Below are 22,795 nucleotides of genomic sequence, written 5' to 3'. Positions count from 1 at the left end.
AATATTGTCCGCTGTAGGCCTCCATAAGAGTCAATTGAATATCTGCACCAAATTTAATGAGTTTCACCACCACACAATGAATCATTCAAACATTCAAAGGATGGGACACAAAGGCACCGTCTCTCCTTAAAGGCAGTCGTGGTTTTGCACATGACAAGTGACATAAAGCTTGAGAGAGAAGTTTAGATCCTGCCAACTGTTGCATCTCTGAACAGCTGACCAATCGCTTTTGGAAAGTGGAAGTGTTTGTCTGTTTCCGAAAGTTGCGAGTGAAAGGAGGTTTCAGACAGATGAAGGTGAAATTAGGTCTGGGATGTTTCTGATAAAAAAAGGTTTTTTAAATTCATCCAAATTTAATAAAAGCCACCTGATGCTATATATACACACACACACACATATTAGAGCTGGCATCTTTACAGAGGAACAACAAATCACAACAAAACCCACACACATAATGAGGAAGTGACAGTAGCTGTGCGTTCAAGTGTCCAGTTTAAAAAACTTTAGAAGAGCTACCAGAGCCCAAAGGTCTTTAAAGAATGTTTTTAATTTGCAGATATATTTTGACCACCAGCTGAAAATAACAAAGTTATTCAGTTTACATTAATATGAAACAGAAAAGAAAAGCAGTCCTCACATATGAGAGGCTGTAACCAGCAAATGTCTGGTGTTTTATGGGATTAGTGATCAGTCAGTTGTTAAAACTGTCATAATTAAATAAATAATTTCTGCACTGACAATTTTAATATTTATTTTGGTGTCAATGTTCTGATTAAAAGCATGACTAATTCATGCAGCATGAAAAGTGTTTAATTTGCCTTTCTGAAACCTGGATGTGACTAAAAAGCAGCAACAGTCCTTATTTTGGAGCATCACCTGAATGCACCATCTGCTGTCAAACATAAAGTGAAGTGAAGGAGAAGGAAGCAGCAACAGAGTGAAACACAGTTCAACTAGCGGAGATTAAAAATATGAAGGCAGTCAACTTTGTGTTAACAATGTATTTGGTTGCGTCCTGCTCGAAGACGGGACTGATGGTGAACAGCGGTGAGTTCAGAGTTTTCTGACTTATTAATGTGAAGCAGGAGAAGGTAAAAATAAGAAATAAATTGATGCTGTTTTTAAATTTGATTTGAGTTTTAATTTTCCACTCAGCCCACATGTGTAAGACACTGCAAGTGATGGCATCAAGTGGAAATACGAAAAAATTTAGACTTGCATACAGATCCTATATTCACTGTTCATATAAGATTTTTTATTTTTAAATAAAAATTTATTGAGGCATTAAGAAATATGCCTTACCGTTAAAGTAGTGGAACGGTAAGGCAAATTCCTTTGATTTTGTTGTTCACTGAAGACATTTGGGTTTAAGATCTAAAGATAAGTATTATAAGACAAGAGTTCAGAATTTCAGCTTTTATTTCCTGGTAAAAACAAAAACAAAGGAATTTGCCTTTACATAAAATACAATAGGATTGATCATCATTTCCGTTCTTGCAGAACAAAAACTGAACTTTGCATGTTACTCAAAATGTACCACAACTTCTCAGTTTGGTTGGAGGCTTTAAAAAAGCAGCTTAACTAAGTAAAAAACTGTCTGATCTGGTGGAAGTCAGGATTTTCTTTTGTCCTGAGTAAATTAGAGTTAGACAGAGCTCAGGAGTAATGTTAATGTCACTTACAGATATAGTTCTTTCATTCCAAACAAACCAGAAATACCAAAAACACATCTCTGCCACAGTAACTTGTATTTCTACTGTTCATTATAATTTACATAATTTTTAAAACTGAACCACTCTTTCCACCGGGGCTAATGAAGTTTATTTGCCTTGTCTAATAAATATCTGTCTGTCTGTGTGACTCTCAGAGACACATTCCCTCTTTTACACCTACACGGCTCTCTCCAAACCTGTCGGACTCCCGGGCATCCACCAGTTCTCAGCCATGGGTCTGCTGGACGGCAGGATGATCGACTACTTTGACAGCGAGCACCAGAAGAAAGTTCCCAAACAGGACTGGATGAAAGAGAGACTGCCTGCAGATTACTGGGACAAAGGGACACAGTCCCGTCAGAGAAAGCAGCAGAGTTTAAAAATCAACCTCGACATCCTGAAGACACGAATGAGACAGAATGACTCAGGTAAGATGCGTGAAATGTGAACTGTATGTTTGGTCTCCTGCTGGTTTGTTCTTTGAGTCAGGAATAAGTTATATTTACATATTCATACAGTTTATAATTGTTGACAAAACCTTACCACAAGGTCCATTCAGTAGCTGCTCTGGATCTTTTGATCTGCTAAATGAACCTCCTGGTGAGACAGTTGACGGTCAGGTTAGTTTAATATCTGATGTTTTTCTGTGTTTGTGTTCTGTGTTTGTGGTTATCTCCAGTAGTTCTGTTTTAAAGCTTCAATCCCAGTTTTGGGATATATTGGAGAGCTAATATAGGCAGACATTTCACAGTTTTGATCAACTCACAATCACCAAAGACGAAGAGGCATTTAAGAGCGCAAAGAACTAAATTTCTGTCCAACGCGCCAATGTGGCGTAAATTCACAATTAAGACAACCAGATTTAAACTTTATCTGCGCCTGTATCATTTTGGGGGACTTTTGGAGTGTTTGCTTTGCATCTGCATTTCCTCAGAGCTCTGACTGGATTTATGTTTATCATCATGAAGCTCTGGTAGCTCTGAGTAACTGGAAATATGGTCTCCAGGTCCACGGGACTGCAGCTGCCCTGTGACAGATTCAACATATTCTCATTTGACAAAAGTCTGGATGTCGTATTTGGTGTCGTCACTCTGGCGTGAGTGAGACGCGCCTGTGGTCTGGATTCTCCTGCTATTAAAAAAGATCTCTCTCTGGTTTCAGACGTCCATGTTCTTCATTGGATGAGCGGCTGTGAGGGCGACATGCAGCCCAACGGCAGCATTACGTTTCACCGCGGTAAGGACATTTACAGCTACGATGGAAACGACTTCCTGTCCTTCGACGACACCAACAAAGTCTGGGTTGCTGTGACTGAAGCAGCCATCCGGACAAAGGAGAAGTGGAATAACCAGGTCCTAATAGAAGTCACCAGGCAGTACCTGGAGAACGAGTGCATGGATTCGTTGAGCAAGTTTGTGGGTTATGAGCAAACGCAGCTACAAACCGCCCGTATGTATTTTCTAGAAAATAATGAACTGGGCCTGTTTCCTGATAACAATTGATTTCATTATTATATTGTTTCCATTTCTACATGTGTTTCCCAAAGCAGAAGCCCTTCTTAAGAGCGAGTGCACAGTAGCTTCTCGGCTCCACTTGAAAGTAAAATAATAATTAAATTAGTTTTGTACTTGAAGTTGTTCTGGATATGAAACTTAATGTGCAGTAAACATTTTATAGATTTGCAATTTATATAAACGTGTGGCAACAACAGAGGAGCCATAAAAAAAAAACATGACAGTATATCATCATGAAAACCAAGGTGGGTTCACTTCAGTGCAACTGGACTTTAAAGATACGTGAAGATGTTTCGCCGCTGATCCAAGATGCTTCTTCAGTTCTTACTGGACTGATTTGATCTTAACCTTCCTTTGATAACAGACTTTAATTCATTTGTAAAAGTCCTGCCCTCTAGCTTTAAATAAAACTTGTAGTTTGAGTTGGTTCGTTCTGCAAGTTCAGGATCTTCTTCCTGTGAGAGGGTCGGAGGCCTCTGTTATCATCATCGTAGCCTTCAGATGCTTTCAGGTAACGGGGCCTTGGTTGTACATTTCTGTTTGGCCAACAGCAAACAACTTTGCTTTTTTTCTGTCCAGCTCCACCTGAGGTCTTCATGTTCTCAAAGGAAACCACAGTTGAGTCAAAGGTCATGTTGACGTGCCTGGCCACAGGTTTCTACCCAAAAGACATCATCCTGAACATCAAGAGAAACTGTCGTGTTCTAACTAAAGAGGACGGAGTGTTTTATTTTGGCGTTCGACCAAATGAAGACGACACCTTCCAGAGAAGAGACAGTGTGGAGATTTTAAGGAGCGACACGTCTACATTCACCTGTGAAGTGACTCATCCTGCATCCAGGTTACATGTTCAGAAGGAATGGGGTAAGAAACTTCTTCTTCTTTGGTTTTGGTATTTGGCTTGTTTAGTATTATTGCAGAAAGCGTCTCATATGATTGACGTCACCTCTTCAGCAAAAGTTCTTCGTCTTCGCCTCAAAGAAGCCCCAAGACTCAAAAGATCGTTTGTGTTTATTTTAACTTTGATATTTTAACTTTGGCCTTCATGTCCGTCTGTTATGGTGACAAATTCAAATCAGGCAACACAACAACATTCCTATTAGAAAGGTCAATGAGACAGGAAATGATCACGTTCAGACAGGAACATGGTTTGTTACCATGGCAACAGCCAGAAGGTTTGGGGGCCAATCCTGTGAGTTAGATCCAAGTTGTAATAAATCAGAATGATCCTTTACATGACAGGAACAAACTAAAACCATGAGTAAATCATTTCAGCTCATGGTGGACTGCAGCAAGTAAAATCTAATTAATTCATTAATTAATAAAATTAACTTTTGAAATTTTGAAATTGTAGAAGGTAAGAATCCTGTTTGATGCCTGACATAGTCTCCTCTCAAAACAACCTTTCTTTTGTTTCTCAAAGCACAAATTCTAATAAAAAGTTATTCTAATGTAACCAAATGATGATATCAGCTTACCATAAATGCAGGTCTCCATTAAACACCTGGTCTGTTTTTTATAGAAGTTATTTGGATGTTTAAAACCTCTTAAACCCCGCAGGGTCTCCCGCTTTAGCTGCTTCTAAGCTGCTTAGATCATTAATACAAATATTAATGTTTAAACGTATGATCAATGTGTCAGTATGGACGTGCTACACATCCTTAGATCGGTTAGATTCTCCACAATTCAGTCGTTCACTTTATCTAACAAAAAAAACGAGCCCTAAAGTCTAATTCTTCGAGATTTACCGGTGTAACCTGCATGGTACAAGTGATGAAGAAAAAGTGCCTACTCTCGTTACCTTTGAAGCGCTCCTTAAGTCCGAATGTGTCGATCAAAAGAATCCAAACAGCTTTTCATAAAAATGAATCCAAGTAATGAATCCTGTCATGTGAAGTCAATCCCTCTCTGTCTGCTAACTTCTGCCACACTTCTCTCATCCTGCACCCTGCTGTTGTTTTCGTTACGTTGCTGCTTACAACATGAAAGCGCATGAGCCGACATCGAATCATGTGCGTTTTTGTGCGCAGCGATTGCGGGGGGGGGGGGGTTATACATGGTAGCTCCGCTTTAATCTTGAGAAGCTGCTGTCTCTGTTCACTCAACTTACACTGTAAATTTCCAGCTAAACTGAGGTTTTTTGAAGCACGCTCTCGCTCGCTCGCTCTCTCTCTCTCCCCTTCCTGCCATTCACCGGTCTTGTGCAGAGTTTTGCTGCATTCCATGCCGAGAACTGCACGCATGTCGCGGTACCTCGCGGGTCTATTTCAAGTAGCCGGCTTTTTAAAAACGATCAAATATTCTTTGTGTGGTTCATCAACGGTGATAGATTATCTGAAAGTCCCGCGAGGTGCGAACAACTCGGCACAACACCAGTGAGGCTGGAGCTCCGTCTCTTCGGTAGGTTTTCCTCTGCTGCCACTTCACACACACACGTTACACCTACACATGCGCACTGCACAGTGTTAGGGTTACAATTGTGGATTTATTTGTAAATGTAAATGCTCCGTATTTGTATAGCGCCTTTCTAGTCTTTTCGACCACTCAAAGCGCTTTTACACTACATCTGAATTCACCAGTCACACACATTCATACACTGGCGGAACAGCCGCCAGGGGCAAATCGGGGTTCAGTATCTTGCTCAAGGACACTTCGACACGCAAGCAGCGGGAGCCGGGGATTGAACCGCCAACCTTACGATTAACGGACCACTTTAAAAACATTTATTGTAAGTTTTTTACTTTTTACATGTTTATTTACAGCATTAAACGTTGAAATGTTTATTGTAACAGGCTGTATATTAACTTATTGGGAGAAAACAGGTAGTTCTATGTAAAATCAGTCGTTGAGCACCCCCATATCGCCAAAATGGCGTGATCCTTGTTTCACTGCGAAGCTTCAACTGTGAGATTGTTTCAATGTCAGACAGCAGAGTTCAGCTGATAGAAAATACTTGGACTAAAGTCAGAAGTAAATTAACCAGGGACAGGGGTTGCAAACGAGTTATGGTTAGAACCCTGTATGCATGGCATCTACTTTCAATACTTTATAAAGAAATCTCTCATGCATCTGTCCCTGTCAATTAACAAGTAAAGAAAATAAATAAAGATATGCCATTAACTTTACTTAATTTCTAAGATAAGTTGATTAGATATTTAGGTATAAGTAAGGTTGTGTCAATTTTTCCCCGTGTTACCGAAAATGGTATCAAATATATATCAGAAGATATTTTTCAGAAATTCCAGTATCGTGACAACACTGAACCAAAATGCAGCAATACTGTCACTCAGCTTCTGCACGTTTGTAGCTACGTCCACAGTAAATTAAACCTAACTAATAGAAATGATGTTGAAAGTGAAGTGAATATAAAACTGTTGTGAATGTTTTCTGTGTTTTAGATCATAAACTACCTCCTGATGTACCTGGACAATCACCCAGCATTACTGTGCTGGTGCTGGTGCTGTCCGTTGTGGTGCTGCTGGCTGTTTACTTGTACAGAAAATTCAGAAATGGTAGGTGGCAAATATACATCCATTATAAACCAGATAGCAGTGGAGTGGAATGTATTTTTTATATTCTGTAAAAGAAAATACACAAAACATTTAATTCCACAAAAATGTCTCCTCCTCCTTCAAGAGAAAACAAAACAAACTGAAAAACTGAACATTAAAATCATCCAGCATCCAGAGATCCTGGTCATTGGCTCCCAGCAGATGGCAAATCAAATACTGCCATCTGCTGGTTCCCCAGTGAATCACAGAATCTTGGTGTCTGGTTCGACAGTAGTTTCAGTTTTGAGCACCAGCTTAGAAATATATCAAAAATTCGATCTATGTTAACTTTTAAGGACACTGAGACCATTTTACACGCCTTCATCTCATCACGCCTGGATTATTGCAGTCTATACAGTCTTTTCACCTGTTTAACCCAAAAATCTATTGATCGACTCCAGACTGTCCAGAACTCAGCTGCCAGGCTTTTAACCAGAACAAAGAAATATGACCACATTACTCCTATTTTAGCTTCATTACACTGGCTCCCAGTATGTTTTAGAATTGACTTTAAAATTCTATTGATCACTTTTAAAGCTCTTCTTTGGCCTCTCGCCTTGTTATATTTCTGACCTTTTAGTCCCATACGCACCAGCACGTACCTTGAGATCCTCGGGCAGAGGTCTGTTGTCTGTTCCAGAGTCTCGACTGAAAACTAAAGGGGACAGAGCGTTTGCTGTCAGGGCCCCGAGGCTCTGGAACAGCCTGCCCGAGGAAATCAGGTCGGCTGAGTCAGTGAACTCTTTTAAGTCCCTTCTTAAAACATACTTTTATAGGAGAGCCTTTCCTGACTTTATTCTATTTATTTTTATATATAACTTGTTTTTGAAACATGCTTTATAAATAAAGAACAAAGAAAAGAAATAAAAAAACAAATTTAACTTTATACATTGTAGTTCTTGCATTATAGAGTTACCTAAAATGCCATGTCACTGACTTCATCTATGATTTATTAACATTGACTTTATTCACAGCTGCTGACAACAGTGGACCCAACACTGCCCAAGGTAACTACTTTATTTCTCTTGAAGTCTCATGAAGTTCATTGTTCAGAGGTTACTCTAACTTTATGACTGAACAAAATGAAATGCTGTCTGGTTTGTGATCTCTCTGCATGTTGCTGTCTCTTACTGATTTATTAAATATATATTGCTGCTAGTACTAAACTGGGTACACACACTTATATCATTTAGGTAAATCTATCAGCAGATAACCAGTACAGGTTTAGGAACTCAACTCATTGTTGCTTTTGGTCTTTTTACTTGATTTATTGATGTTGTGGAAGTTGTATCTTGCTGTTGGGGGATTAAGCAAATAATTGAGTAAGAACCAACTGTTGTCTTTGAAGAATTAATAAAAGGGAATAAACAGAGAAGTACTAAAACACATACACAGCTGGTCTAGAGACCTGCTGCGTAGGGCGGCTTCGGGCGTCTGGCTCAGAGACGCAAAGGGATGCATCATCATTCACACAGTCTAGGTTTCTATGTTTTGGGAACAGAGATCCTCTCTCAGCCTTGAATGAACATTCCAGGAGAGGAGAGGAATAACAAGACGGGGAAAACAGCAAAACAATCTCACAGCTCTGACCTGAACCCTAGTAAATGTGGACAGACTAACAGTAAAAGTATAGAAGGAAAGACATATATATCTCTAAGACATAGCAATAATAGTAATAATAATAGTAAAAGAACATACATAAAAGATGAGATGTAAGAGGACACAATTTTCTGCCATAACAATTGACAAAAAGAAAAATAACATTGTTACCTAAAATACCGTGCCACTGACTTCATCTATGGTTTATTAACATTGTCTGTGTTAACATTGTCTTTATTCACAGGAGCTGGACCCGACCCTGTCCAAGGTAAATACTTTAGTTCTCTTGAAGTCTCATGAAGTTCATTGTTCAGAGGTTACTGTAACTTTATGGCTGAACAAAATTAAATGATGTTGGGTTTGTGTGCTCTCTGCAAGCTGCTTGAGCTAAGAACTAGGCAAATATTTAGGCGACCTAGCCTGAAAAGTTATAAGGCGATGGGCCTTAAGCCTAGTTCACACTACACGATTTTTAGCCCAATGTGCCGCTCGGCGACCGTCAGGCTGTGATCGGGTTAAATGAGAGGTTGATCGGCGGTCGCCAGTGGTTATGTGTGAACTACTCAACGATGCATCAAAACAGCTCCCCGACACATTTCTGACATATCGCCGACATCTGCCAGATATCAGAGTCGGCCGACTCAACATCTACATCCAGCCAATGCACTGCAAAAACAATTTTTACTCCCCTCAGCTCATCGTGTAGTCAGCAACAAGCCTTAAATGCTTCATGTGTGTAGACAATAACCCCCGTAACACAGTGGACGACACCAGTCCCAATGTTCAATACCCAATACTAAAGGTTTGGGATCGGGACATCCCTCTACTCAACTCTTTATTTTTGGTCTTTTCTATGGAAGATTTTATAGGACTTTAATATTTGTAACCCACAGAAAACAATCCACAAATGTGTATTATGATGCGCAAATATTTCACTATCTATCTACTATCTACTATTTCACTATACAAGTATGTATTTGTACATCTGTGTTGTGTAAAATCATATCCACAAAAATACAGTGCAATTTGCAAATATGTACAATTTACTCTGTACAAACATATTTTCATTTCACATACAAAGTGTTATTTACGCATTTGTGGATCTATTTTTACACACAAAACAGTTTTAGCACATTTACAGATCATTTCCTGTCAATTTGCAGGTCACGATACATTTGTGACGCATTTGTGGAATTTTGTCCACTCTGTACCACAGAGATCTGTAAACAGAGATCTGTAAACGTGAGATCTGTAAATGTGAGATCTGTAAACAGAGATCTGTAAATGTGAGATCTGTAAACAGAGATCTGTAAATGTGAGATCTGTAAACAGATCTGTAAATGTGAGATCTGTAAACAGATCTGTAAATGTGAGATCTGTAAATGTGAGATCTGTAAACAGAGATCTGTAAATGTGAGATCTGTAAATGTGAGATCTGTAAATGTGAGATGTGTTAACAGAGATCTGTAAACAGAGATCTGTAAACAGATCTGTAAACAGAGATCTGTAAATGTGAGATCTGTAAATGTGAGATCTGTAAATGTGAGATCTGTAAACGTGAGATCTGTAAACGTGAGATCTGTAAACAGAGATCTGTAAACGTGAGATCTGTAAACAGAGATCTGTAAACGTGAGATGTGTTAACAGAGATCTGTAAACGTGAGATGTGTTAACAGAGATCTGTAAACGTGAGATGTGTTAACAGAGATCTGTAAACGTGAGATCTGTAAACAGAGATCTGTAAACGTGAGATCTGTAAACGTGAGATGTGTTAACAGAGATCTGTAAACGTGAGATCTGTAAACAGAGATCTGTAAACGTGAGATCTGTAAACGTGAGATGTGTTAACAGAGATCTGTAAACGTGAGATGTGTTAACAGAGATCTGTAAACGTGAGATCTGTAAACAGAGATCTGTAAACGTGAGATCTGTAAACAGAGATCTGTAAACGTGAGATCTGTAAACCGAGATCTGTAAACGTGAGATCTGTAAACCGAGATCTGTAAACGTGAGATCTGTAAACAGAGATCTGTAAACGTGAGATGTGTTAACAGAGATCTGTAAACGTGAGATCTGTAAACAGAGATCTGTAAACGTGAGATCTGTAAATGTGAGATCTGTAAATGTGAGATCTGTAAATGTGAGATCTGTAAACGTGAGATCTGTAAACAGAGATCTGTAAATGTGAGATCTGTAAATGTGAGATCTGTAAATGTGAGATCTGTAAACAGAGATCTGTAAATGTGAGATCTGTAAACAGAGATCTGTAAATGTGAGATCTGTAAATGTGAGAGCAGTTTATTAGCTACACCAGCAGGTGGCGGTAGCGACATTGCCTCTCATGAGTTGTAAGATTATGTATTGCAGTACCCAGGATCATCTGATGGAGACAACAACTTCTGCTTCTGAGAGACAACTGGACTCTTCTCTATCTAAACTTTTTGTGCATATGTATATAGTTTACTATTGAATACTTTATCACTGTATTTGTTTTACATTTTTATTTAACTTTTATTTGACTACATTTGAAAGTACTGTTGTACCTACTGTTTGTAGGAGCTATTGTAAACCCTATGTATAAGGTTATTTCCATTTTCCGTTGAGCTTTTGCATGAAAAACTGTATTTTTTTTTAAACATTTGCGCATCGTAGTACACATTTGTGGATTGTTTTCTGTGGGTTACAAATATTAAAGGGCAATAAAATCTTCCATACTTTTCATGTAGTTTATTGACAAACAGGAAAATACTGAATAAGGCCAACCTTATGCTTTAAAGTTGTCGCATCACCAAAATGCACTTTTGTCATAGAAAATACATGAAAAAGCAAAAGCAGACAGGCCTCTGTGTTTTCATGATCTATTGTGTGTTTGTGTGTATCCACATGTAAAATAACACTTGTTTTCATTCTTACAGCCACCAGCTCAAATAACCAAAACACTATCTCAGTGCAAAGTCTTCTGGAACAGAGGGATGAGGATCAAGACTGAAGTCTCTGCAGATTGTAATATAATATTATTATTACATATAATAATATCATTTGACAGGGGTCTGTCTGGATCTTGGTTTTTAAATTAATCAGTATTAAACTACATACAGGAAGGGACATTATTTATTTTGACTGAATTGATTCATAGCCATTTACAGTGCCTTTTTGGAATTTACTACTAATCAAAGTAAACTTCACATTACTGCCAACAATTTTGATAGGAAAACTCTTTTGGTTTCATTTAATTTTAATATTTTATTTTTTATTTTATGTTGTGAAAACAAACTTGAATTGAATTTAGACTTGCTTAAGATGTCAAGTCAACATTATGTTTGCTTATAACTGACATTAATTAGATAGAACGGATGTTTGGTTTGGTGGATTATGTAACCTGAGTTTGTTTTTACAAGACTAGAAGTGAATGGAAACCAATAGCTTTTGAGTGAGAGATAATCAGGGATAATTTAAGTGCTGCTTATCATTTAAAACTGTTCAAGTTTTAAATGATCATGAGTGAGAGATAATCAGGGAGAGATATCATTTAAAACTTTATTTAAAAAGTTTTAAATGAGCTCTTGAAAAAATGTCTTTGAAGCTGCTGATTGTAAAATGTGCTCACTTAGTGTTTTGGATTTATGAAAGGACTTTAAATCACTAAACTTATTACTGTTAAAAAGTTTTACTGTTAACAGATTATTATATAATTATTATTATTAGTTATTTAGTTGTTTCTGGTGGGTTTTCATGTTGTATTGTCTTCAACAAATGTAATATTATTTTCTGGATTTTAAATGTTTACTCTTTTGGGTTCTTGGCACTTTGAAAGTATTGTTATTCTGATGGTTATTACTTGCTTAAGTGTGAGGATTATTTTTGCTTAATTGCCTGTAGTTAAAGTTCCCTCCTGGTGATAATAATTGTAATGATGATTGTTTAACAATGTTTCTGAAAATACAATGAAATATTTCTACTTCAGTATCAATCTGTCGGTCCAAAAAATCTCCAGTGAATCCTGCATTATCTGCATTATGGGTGTTATGATTAATTTGCTCAACGACAACATTAAGACAGTAGTGACAAATATTAAATATTTGCAGCTTCTGTCTGAAACAGTTCAAATTAGATAAGTAACTCCATGTGGAGTTTTCATTGGCCTCTAGCTGTGAGGTCTCAGATTACAACCACTAATTTCTAAGCGGCGTTAAGACGACATCACACACCAAACATGGACATCCACATAGACTTGATGTTGTAGAAGCTACTTTTGTCAGTTCCTGACTATGGTGATATACTGTAAATGCATGCTTCAGCTGCAGTGCTGAGGCCTCTTGATGCAGTGTATCATGCTGCCTTGCGGTTTATTCAGACGTTCCAAATATCGGTCTTAAAGATTGCGGCAAAGCTTATTCTGAGCAGAGAAAACTGCCTTTGAAGATAATATCCAAATTACAGGAAAGGTTTAAGCTAGATGTCTTGGTTTCTACAGGACAATTTAAAGCCACGTGGAATTTAAGGCCGTATGATTTCCGGTAAACGCGGACGGGAATCGCGATAATAGAAAAATAATTTGATAATAGAAATGGAATCGGCTGTTAAATGCGGAATATCTCAAACTCTGCTAAAATGTGTTTGCATTTTAAAAAAATCGGGGGTTTCCCCTATCAAGCCACTTTTTCCACAGCACTTCAGCAAAACAAACAGAAAAACTATACTGCTATGTTGTATGTTATGTATGCTAGTGTTTCACCGAAGGCAGACTTGCAAACCTTTGTCATTGTCACTTTCCAAATGAGTTTATGGTCTCAATCACATGTTTCACGTCTTCTTCAACACAGCATGATGTTCATTTAGCTAATTATGGTATATGGTAAATAGAGGGTGGCTACCTTGGGTTTAGCTTAGATTTAATCTTTTATGCATGTTCTTTTACTATTATTATTATTATTTATTAATATTATTATTACTACTATTACTTTGTTATTGCTTATAGATAGATATATATGTAATGTGTTTTTATCCTTAACCTTTCCTTCTTCTGATCTTCTTTTGAGCCACTTTGACAGGATCTCTGTGTCTCGCTGTCTCTACATGTTTCAGTGGGACCATGATGGGTTTCAGTCAGGAGGGCAACGTGTGCTTTGCTGATATTTGGCGCCATCTGTTGTTATGGATGTATATTACCATTTAAAATGGTACATTTACATTTGCTCATTTGGCAGACACTTTTATCTAAAGTGACTAACATTTGATGAACAACATAAAAGCATCAACAGAGCATCTATACAGCACGAGATCTGCAACTGACAATACATGCTAGTAAGAGCTAATAGCACGCATGGCATCAATGGGGTAAATATCTGGGGAAAGAAGTAAGAATGCAACCAATACAAGATAACTGTAAAGGGCTAGAAGAAGGGAGAGCATGTTGGAGTTTAGGAGTTAGAGGTGTTATAAGAGAAAATGAAAGATGAGTTTTCAAGAGCTTCTTGAAGTTAGAGAGGGACGCCCCTGCTCTTATTTATATATATTAGAGCTGGTTACACTATTATGGTCACGGGGGAACCAAAAAAAAACACCCTCACACATAATGAGGAAGTGCAGTAGCTGTGCGTTCAAGTGTCCAGTTTAAGAAACTTTAGAAGAGCTACCAGAGCCCAAAGGTCTTTAAAGAATGTTTTTAATTTGCAGATATATTTTGTCATAATTAAATAAATAATTTCTGCACTGACAATTTTAATGTTTAATTTGTTGTCAGTGTTCTGATTAAAAGCATGACTAATTCATGCAGCATGAAAAGTGTTTAATTTGCCTTTCTGAAACCTGGATGTGACTAAAAAGCAGCAACAGCGTCTTTATTTTGGAGCACCACCTGAATGCACCATCTGCTGTCAAACATAAAGTGAAGTGAAGGAGAAGGAAGCAGCAACAGAGTGAAAAACAGTTCAACTAAAAATATGAAGGCAGTCAACTTTGTGTTAACAATGTATTTGGTCCCAGTTTCCTTCCTCCTCTGGACGGGACTGATGGTGAACAGCGGTGAGTTAAGAGTTTTCTGACATATTAGTGTGAAGCAGGAGAAGGTAAAAATAAGAAATAATTGATAGTCGTCAGTTGTGTATTTTAGTCTTTCTTCTGACTCTTAGTTATTTTGATCGGTTTCCTTCATCCTGTCATTTGGTCCTTGTCCACTAGTCAGTCTGTTTTGTCCGTGGCCAGTTTCTTGTCTTCTGTCTGTGTGCCCTGTCTGTCCTCTCATTGCGTCTGTATCTTGCTTTGCTTCCTGTAATATTCTGAAGTTATCTGTGTTTGCTGTCTGTGTTTAGCTTCCTGTTCTGTTCTCCTTGATGAAATCCATCTGTTTTATGTCCCCGCCCCGCTCGTTTCTCTCAGTATTTTATGTTTCTGTTCAGCCTTGTTGGATTTTTGTGGTTTGTTGCATGTAGCTTGTGGATGCTCTGTAACCTGCCTTGTGTTCTTGTCTGACAGGCCTGCTTGTCGATTATTGTTTCATCTTGCGTTCCTTGGATTTTACTTATGTTTGTAAGTGTGCTTTGGACTTAATCTGCTCAGCTCTGGTGTCCTCCTCAACTGGCTCACACACACTGCAAACCATAACACAGTGTTAACTAAATAAAAATAAACCTGACATTTTTGCAGAACGACAACTGAACCTTGACTCAAATGCAACACAACTTCTCAGAGTGGTTGGTGGACAGAACGAAAGCAGCTTAACTGAGTAAAGAAATAGGCCCACTGTCTGATCTGTTGGAAGTCAGAATGAGACTACAGAAAGTGAGAGAATCTCCATTTGATTTTATTTTGTCCTGAGTAAATCAGTTAGACTGAGCTCAGGAGTAATATTAATGTCACTTACAGATATAGTTCTTTTCTTTTCATTCCAAACAAACCAGAAATACCAAACGCATCTCTGCCACAGCAACTTGTATTTTTACTGCTAATTATATTACTTGCACATTTTTAAAACTAAACCACTCTCCCCACAGGGTCTAATGAATTATCTGCCTTGTCTAATAAATATCTGTCTGTCTGTGTGACTCTCAGAGACACATTCCCTCTTTTACATCTACACGGCTCTCTCCAAACCTGTCGGACTCCCAGGCATCCACCAGTTCTCAGCCATGGGTCTGCTGGACGGCAGGATGATCGACTACTTTGACAGCGAGCACCAGAAGAAAGTTCCCAAACAGGACTGGATGAAAGAGAGACTGGCTGCAGATTACTGGGAGAAAGGAACACAGTCCCGCCTGAGCAAACAGCAGTGGTTCAACGTCAACATCGACATCCTGAAGACACGAATGAGACAGAATGACTCAGGTAAGATCCATGAAACACTTTTTGATGAAGACCATGAAATCAACAGCTATAATAAACGTTACAGATAAAAGCTCTAGCAAAAATAAACCTCTGACTCTTTCGTGTTTAACCAGAAAACCACAAAAATTCAAATCTGACCTCCTCATCATGTTTGTCTGGCATTGCCTCCGGTTTCAGACGTCCTTGTATTTATCCATTTATCTCACTGTCCTGGCATAACTTTTGGTTTCAGACGTCCATGTTCTTCAGTGGATGCACGGCTGTGAGGGCGACAAGCAGCCTGACGGCACGATTAGGTTCCACCGCGGCGTGGACATGTACAGCTACGATGGAAACGACTTCCTGTCCTTTGACAACAAACACCAAGTCTGGGTTGCTTCGACTGACGTGGCCGTCCTGACCAAGAGGAAGTGGGATGGCATCCAGATCCTAAAAGAATACACCAAAGGCTACCTGGAGAACGAGTGCATGGAGTGGTTGAGGAGGTTTGAGGACTATGGGCAAATGCAGCTTCAAAACGCCTGTATGTTTTCTAGAAAATAAAGAACTATTTCCTGATAACAGTTGATTTCAGAGCATTTTCAGTGAGCATTTCTACTAACACTCTTCCTATATCAGCAGGCCTACTGTGCACGTGCACACCACAAACCGTTACGAGTTAACTCTAGCTCCTGTTGTTCTTACTCTTGGGACAGCCAGTATGCAATTTACTGTTTTCCTAAACCTAACCAAGCTGAGCCTGGGTTGTACGTTTGTGTTTGGCTAAAATCAAACAATAACTTTACTTTTTTTTCTGTCCAGCTCCACCTGAAGTCTACGTGTTCACAAAGAACATCAATGTTGAGGCGAAGGTCATGTTGACGTGCCTGGTCACAGGTTTCTACCCAAAAGACGTCATCCTGAATATCAAAAGGAACGGCAGTGTTCTAACTCAAGTGTTTACCTCAAAAGTTCGTCCAAATGACGACGACACCTTCCAGAGAAGAGACAGTGTGGAGATTTTAAGGAGTGACACGTCTACATTCACCTGTGAAGTGAATCATCCTGCATCCAGGTTACATGTTGAGAAGGAATGGGGTAAGAAACTTTATGTAATTACAGTTTGTCTTTTTTTGTTTATTTGGACACCCCCCCCCCCGACAAAACACCGTCACCGTCAAGAATTTTTGGGTAAGTGGTTTTGACCATTAGTAGCAGCATGGGACCGTGTTCTGTTGGCGTTTTCAGTACATCATTTTGATGTCTTTTTTTAAGGTCAGATGTTTTTCACCTCACAAGCACTTGTTACTGATTTCATCATCATTACAATGTGTATATTGTACTGACTTACATCAACACTGTAGTAGATTTAAAGTAACAAACAGAAGTGCGGCTGAAAGTGATTTGAAATTTAAAACTAAAGTTGAATGTCTTGTGTGTTTTAGCTCAAGAGCCTCCCAGCACTGCAGTGGTTGCTGCAGTGGTAGCAGTTCTGGTTGTAGTGTTGAGTGTGATTGTGATCGTGGGAACGCTGTTGGTGATCAAGAAACGCAAGAAATGCGTTATTGGTAAGTACATCACATCGCCTATGATTGTCCTAACCATGCAGGCCGATACTGTTGGAGTATCCGTTTTTAGATTTTTCATAACATGAAAAAATGAGTCGCCCCCTGCTGGCTGTTGGAAAGAATGCATGCTTGATCTCTTGATTGCTCTTCCTGAAGGACCTTGAACTGTCTTTGTCCTTGAAACTGAATCTTGTGGATTGAAATGAGAGAAGTGAATTTTAATTGGGAGAACTGAAAGTTAAAGTACATAAACAGTTGAACTTTTAGTGAGGCTTAAATACAGTTTCAGCTGCAACTGAATTCAGTTTCATAATATTACATTCAGTTTCAAGTTAATTGGAATTCATTTTCAAACTAATAAATTCAATTTCAAGTTATTCCAGTCAGTTTTTCAATGCATTTATCCAAGTTAAACAACAAATTCAAACTATTCTATTCAAATTCAGTCTTTTTATGCGATAATTTAAGTTGAGCAATTAAAATTCAGATTTAAATAATTAAAATTCAGATTCTACTGACATAAATATCAGCCCGTATTTAAACTTTAAATTATAAACTTCTGTTGACGAAGACAATCTCAAAGAAAAACAAAATTTTGCAATAGAAATTAGTCTTATGTGTTAACTATGTTTTCAAGCTACTTGCAGAGGTAACTATTTATTTTCTCCGCTACTGAGAAATTTTATGGATTGCAGAATTTAAAAGATTCCAAGTCGAGTCCTGATTTAGTTCTGTCCATGTCTTAACCTTATAAGGCACTGACACAGGCACAGTTTCTAAAGCTTAGCAGTATCACCAGGGGTCCATTTAGTAGCTGTTCTGAGCTATCAGTCATATCACATGATCTTCAGCAACATATATTTGGATGAATACGTAAAGGAGGAAGGCACCGGTTTATGTTCAGGACAGGTACTTGCATATACGTTCATACTGTCTTAAATAGATTTTCTGTGTTCTGAAGGGTCTAAAGATGGTGACTCTTGTAAATATCTCTGTTAAATAATTCTCCAACAATCCCACCACTAAATAATGTGACTAAATATTATTAATAACCAAAACACTGTATGTTAGTTAGCCATACATTTAAAGCCATTTTAAGCCATACAATTACAACACTTTCACTGCACGTACTCACTTTTGTTGCCAGCGGTTCAGACATTAATGGCTGTGTGATGTTGTTTTGAGGGGACAGCAAATTTACACTGTTATACAAGCTGTACACTCACTACTTTGACATGAAAAGATATAATCAAATATTTACAAAAATGTGAGGGGTGGAATCACTTTATTTAGATACTGTATAATATTTATACAAAAACTAACATCTCTGTTCATCCCTGCAGCCAATGACCCAGGCGACATAGACCCAGGCAACATAGACCCATGTGCTGCCGCCGAAAACAGCCTTGTGTTTGACAAAGTGGAGGACGCAGTGTGAAGTTCCTGCAAATAAAATAATTTCCATCATACACAAAGCCTCACTGTGCTGTTTGACAGCAAACTGACCAATGAAACGAATGTCTTTAATTACTGAGCAGGCGATAGAAACCAGAGAGGAGAGCATTTAAGAATTTAAATGAGCAACACCTGTCTTCACTCTGTAAGAAGCTGAGTTTTAGTGTTCCCTTATCCTGTGAAATATAATCTACTTGATCTTTTGGCACAAAATGCTGCACAGACCTTCGTGTTCCCCTCAAGATGAATTGTAATAACTTTGACTTTAGCACCATCATCAGGTCAAACATTTAAATTGCCCCGTACTTTGGTTTATGACCAAATACCTGCAGAGCTGACATTCCCATCAGCCTCAGCTGTACTTTGTGTTGTGGTGTTTTACGCACTCGCACACTAAACTAAGCTGGTAAACATGGTAAAAATATATCAGCTAAACATCAGTATGTTAGCATGGTCAGAGTGAGCATATTAGCATGCTAATGTTAGCATTTAGCTTAAAAGCTAAAGATGGAGTCTCACATGTGAGATCATTTTTGAGACACTCTTCCTGTGCAGAACTCTGCAGTTTGGAAAACAAGTGGACCACCTGCAGTCCCAATGAAATCAGAAAATATTCTTCTTCAGTGTCTCTTTAAGCTGAAGCACAAAGTCATTATTATCTCAAACAGTTGTTAGAGTTTGGATCATGTGGGTAAGCAAATGTTTATGAGGTTCAAATGTCTCAAAGGGTCAAATAGAGGAGGCTTGTAATACATATTTAGATTAGTAGATAAGGGGTAGTGGGGAACAGGATTTAAGCCTGGATTAAAAGTGTATTATGAGTTGTCTTTATTGATACCATAAAATGAAACTAATCCAAAGGATACTAAAGGACAGTACCCACCCAGCCACAGCCGGAAGTTTCTGCTGCCGCAGCACCAGAAATTTAAAAACTGACAACTTTTCACACAGCTGACCAATCACTCTGTAAAGTGTTTGTCTGTTACAGAAAGTTTCCAGTGAAAGGGGGATTTCAGACGGTTGAAAGTGAGATGAGGTCAGAGATCAGTTTTTATTTCATCTAAATGACTAAAAGCCAGACCTGATGATTTATTTATAAATATTCGAGCTGGCTGCCCTCACACATTGATAGGGAAACCACAAAAACCCCGGCAGCTGAGTTCAGTCCTTCACATGTGTTCAGTTTAACAAACTTTAAAAGAGCTACCAGAGCCCAAAAGAATGTCAGTGTACATTCAGTTTCTCACACTTCTGAGGCTGGTGTTTTATGAGATTAGTGATTAGTCACTTTGTTTTTAATTGTCATTAAATAATTAACTGAATACTTTCTGCACTGACAATGAGCAGCCAAACCACCCAAACGTGTCCCGGATGTATGAGAGGAAGGAAGGAAGGAAGCGGCAACAGAGTGAACAACGGTTCGACTAGCTGAGTTTTATGGAAGCAGTCGGCTTTGTGTTTAAAATGTATTTGGTCGCAGTTTGCATCCTGCTCAGGACGGGGCTGATTGTGAACAGCGGTAAGTTTTCTGACTTGTTAATGTGAAGCAGGAAAAGGTAAAAATAGGAAATAATTGATTTTAGAAATGAATTTCCACCCAGTCCACGTGCGTGTAAGATACTGCAACTAAGTGATGACATCAAGTCTATATACAAGTAATAAGAAGCATGTGTTTCATGTTTCTTGGGACCACAAAATAAAGTAGGATTGATCAGATAATCCACAATTTTGTCTGTTTGTCGAAATCCATCCATTAACTAAACGTGGAACTTATTATTCTGGGGAAACACGTGAGTAGCCAAACATTTAAGTGTGAAACTGTCATATTTCGGCAAACAGCGTCTGTAGAGAGATAAGAGAGATTTTTAAAGATTTTTTCTGTTCAGTTGACCTACTGAAATTTGTTTCAGTAAATGTGAAACGAAAAATGTTAAAGAAAAAACTATATAAGCGTGTTACCAGAGCCCAAAATTATGTCCTACAACTGTTGATTTGATCTGATTAACAAAGTCACTCAATTTACTGTAAAATGAAACAGAAAAGCAAGTGTTCTGAAAGTGAGTAGACATCACTGGTTCATTAAAAATGTATTGACTCATTTAGTTATTACAACAGGAACCTAAACATTTGTGTCAGTGTTACTAAGTAAAAATAGAACTGACATTTTTGCGGCACAAATACTGAAACTTGCACGTGAGTCAAATGTGACAAAATATAGTTGGGGCACAGGAAGCAGCTTAACTGATGACAAAAATAGGCCTCCTATCTCATCTGAGGGTGGTCAGAAAGAGCATACAGAAACTGAGAGAATCTATAATTATAAGTTTCATTTTCCTGAGTTAATCGGTTAGACTGAGCTCAGGAGTAATGTTAATGTCACTTACAGATATAGTTCTCTTTCTGTTCATACCACACAAAACAGAAATACCAAACATCTCTGTCCCAGTAACTCTCTCCAAAGGGCCTAATGAATTATGTGACTTGTCTAATAAATATCTGTCTGTCTGTGTGACTCTCAGAGAGACATTCCCTCTATTACATCTACACGGCTCTCTCCGAACCTGTCGGACTCCCGGGCATCCACCAGTTCACAGCCATGGGTCGCCTGGACGGCAGGATGATCGACTACTTTGACAGCGAGCACCAGAAGAAAGTTCCCAAACAGGACTGGATGAAAGAGAGACTGCCTGCAGATTACTGGGAGAAAGGAACACAGTCCCGCCTGAGCAAACAGCAGTGGTTCAACGTCAACATCGACATCCTGAAGACACGAATGAGACAGAATGATTCAGGTAAGATCCATGAAACAAGAAGGGCAGCGACCACTTTTTGATGAAGATCATGAAACCAACAACTGTAATAACTTTACAGATAAAAGCTCTAGCAAATATAAACCAGTGACTCTTTGATGTTTAACCAGAAAACCATAAATATTCAAATTTGTCCACCTCACATCCATCTGATCATCCTGCCTGGCTTTTATTTATCCATTCATCTCACTGTCCTGGCATAACTTTTGGTTTCAGACGTCCATGTTCTTCAGTGGATGCACGGCTGTGAGGGCAAAAAGCAGCCTGACGGCACGATTAAGTTCCACCGCGGCGTGGACATGTACAGCTACGATGGAAACGACTTCCTGTCCTTTAACGACACCGAACAAGTCTGGGTCGCCCCAACTGACGCGGCCGTCCCGACCAAGAGGAAGTGGGATGGGGTCCAGGTCCTAAAAGAATACACCATGGGCTACCTGCAGAACGAGTGCATGGAGTGGTTGAAGAAGTTTGAAGACTATGGGCGAATGCAGCTTCAAAACGCCAGTAAGTGTTTGTTTTTGTTTTAGTTTTCCTGATAATAGTTGGTTTCATAATGTTTGTAATGAGCATTTCTACACTCTTTAATTTATTTTTTAATGTTTTCCAAAGCAGCAGGCCTACTGTGCACGAGCTCACCACAAACTGCTAAAGCTAACCCTAGCCCCTTTGTTCCTACTCTTGATACAGGCTATTCCTCAGGGTTCTCAGGGATTCATGTGGCACGTACTTTCCCCTTAAAAACATACTGTGTGTAGTCACATGCCTCCGCCCCGTTGAGCCCTGCTCAGCTTGCTAGGTGAATGGTGGCTTTAACATCAGAGTGGGACTCCTAAGAAACATCAATATTTTGGTTCAGATGTAAGAATGTTCACTGAATTTATAACAACTTCCTGTTTCATGGCGAATCATTGACATTAGACACCACACCTCGAAGGATGAGTCCTTCAAAGAAAATTCACAGCTTTGCCATGATACTGCACAGCGAAAATTTAAAGTCAATAAGAGTAATTCTTTAGGAGTAGTTCGTAAAAGTATGGAGACTGTAAATGGCAAAAAATAGGCCAAAATTACACTTTAATATCAGAATGGCAGATTTCCATTTTGGTTTAGGGCAGTTGTTCTTAACCTGGGGGTCGGGACCCCCCTGGTCCCAGTGGGGTCGCGAGAATGCTGCTATAAACACAAAAATAGAAAGAAAATAACTAGACGGACTACAGATGTGAATGGAATCAGTCTGGGTGGACACTGTAAATATTTTGCACTGTTTAATCCAGCAGGTGG

The 22,795-nt window shown here is 38.7% G+C and overlaps 2 protein-coding genes across 2 annotated transcripts in view; both read left to right on the top strand.

The window, feature by feature from the left end:
* Nucleotides 1–22,795, top strand: part of LOC119908108 — a 119,336-nt gene that overhangs the window by 39,234 nt on the left and 57,307 nt on the right. Inside the window, exons 2-5 of the mRNA XM_038725860.1 lie at nucleotides 15,427–15,699; nucleotides 15,932–16,222; nucleotides 16,501–16,776; nucleotides 21,221–21,493. Coding sequence (XP_038581788.1) covers nucleotides 15,427–15,699; nucleotides 15,932–16,222; nucleotides 16,501–16,776; nucleotides 21,221–21,493 — 1,113 coding nt within the window. The remainder of the gene's footprint in view (nucleotides 1–15,426; nucleotides 15,700–15,931; nucleotides 16,223–16,500; nucleotides 16,777–21,220; nucleotides 21,494–22,795) is intronic.
* On the top strand, nucleotides 894–12,060 carry LOC119908112 (BOLA class I histocompatibility antigen, alpha chain BL3-6-like). The gene is made up of 8 exons (XM_038725865.1): nucleotides 894–1,047; nucleotides 1,868–2,140; nucleotides 2,874–3,161; nucleotides 3,806–4,090; nucleotides 6,625–6,738; nucleotides 7,752–7,784; nucleotides 8,621–8,644; nucleotides 11,292–12,060. The coding sequence occupies exons 1-8, from the start codon at nucleotides 972–974 to the stop codon at nucleotides 11,363–11,365; spliced, it is 1,167 nt and encodes a 388-aa protein (XP_038581793.1). The 5' UTR covers nucleotides 894–971; the 3' UTR covers nucleotides 11,366–12,060.

Source organism: Micropterus salmoides, unplaced genomic scaffold (assembly GCF_014851395.1).
Source record: "Micropterus salmoides isolate LMB-PRFRI ecotype aquatic unplaced genomic scaffold, ASM1485139v1 Ms_hic_scaffold_17, whole genome shotgun sequence".
In the NCBI taxonomy this organism is placed as follows: Eukaryota; Metazoa; Chordata; class Actinopteri; order Centrarchiformes; family Centrarchidae; genus Micropterus; species Micropterus salmoides.
Note: the sequence above shows the minus strand (reverse complement) of the source record. Positions and strands in the feature narration are given on the sequence as shown.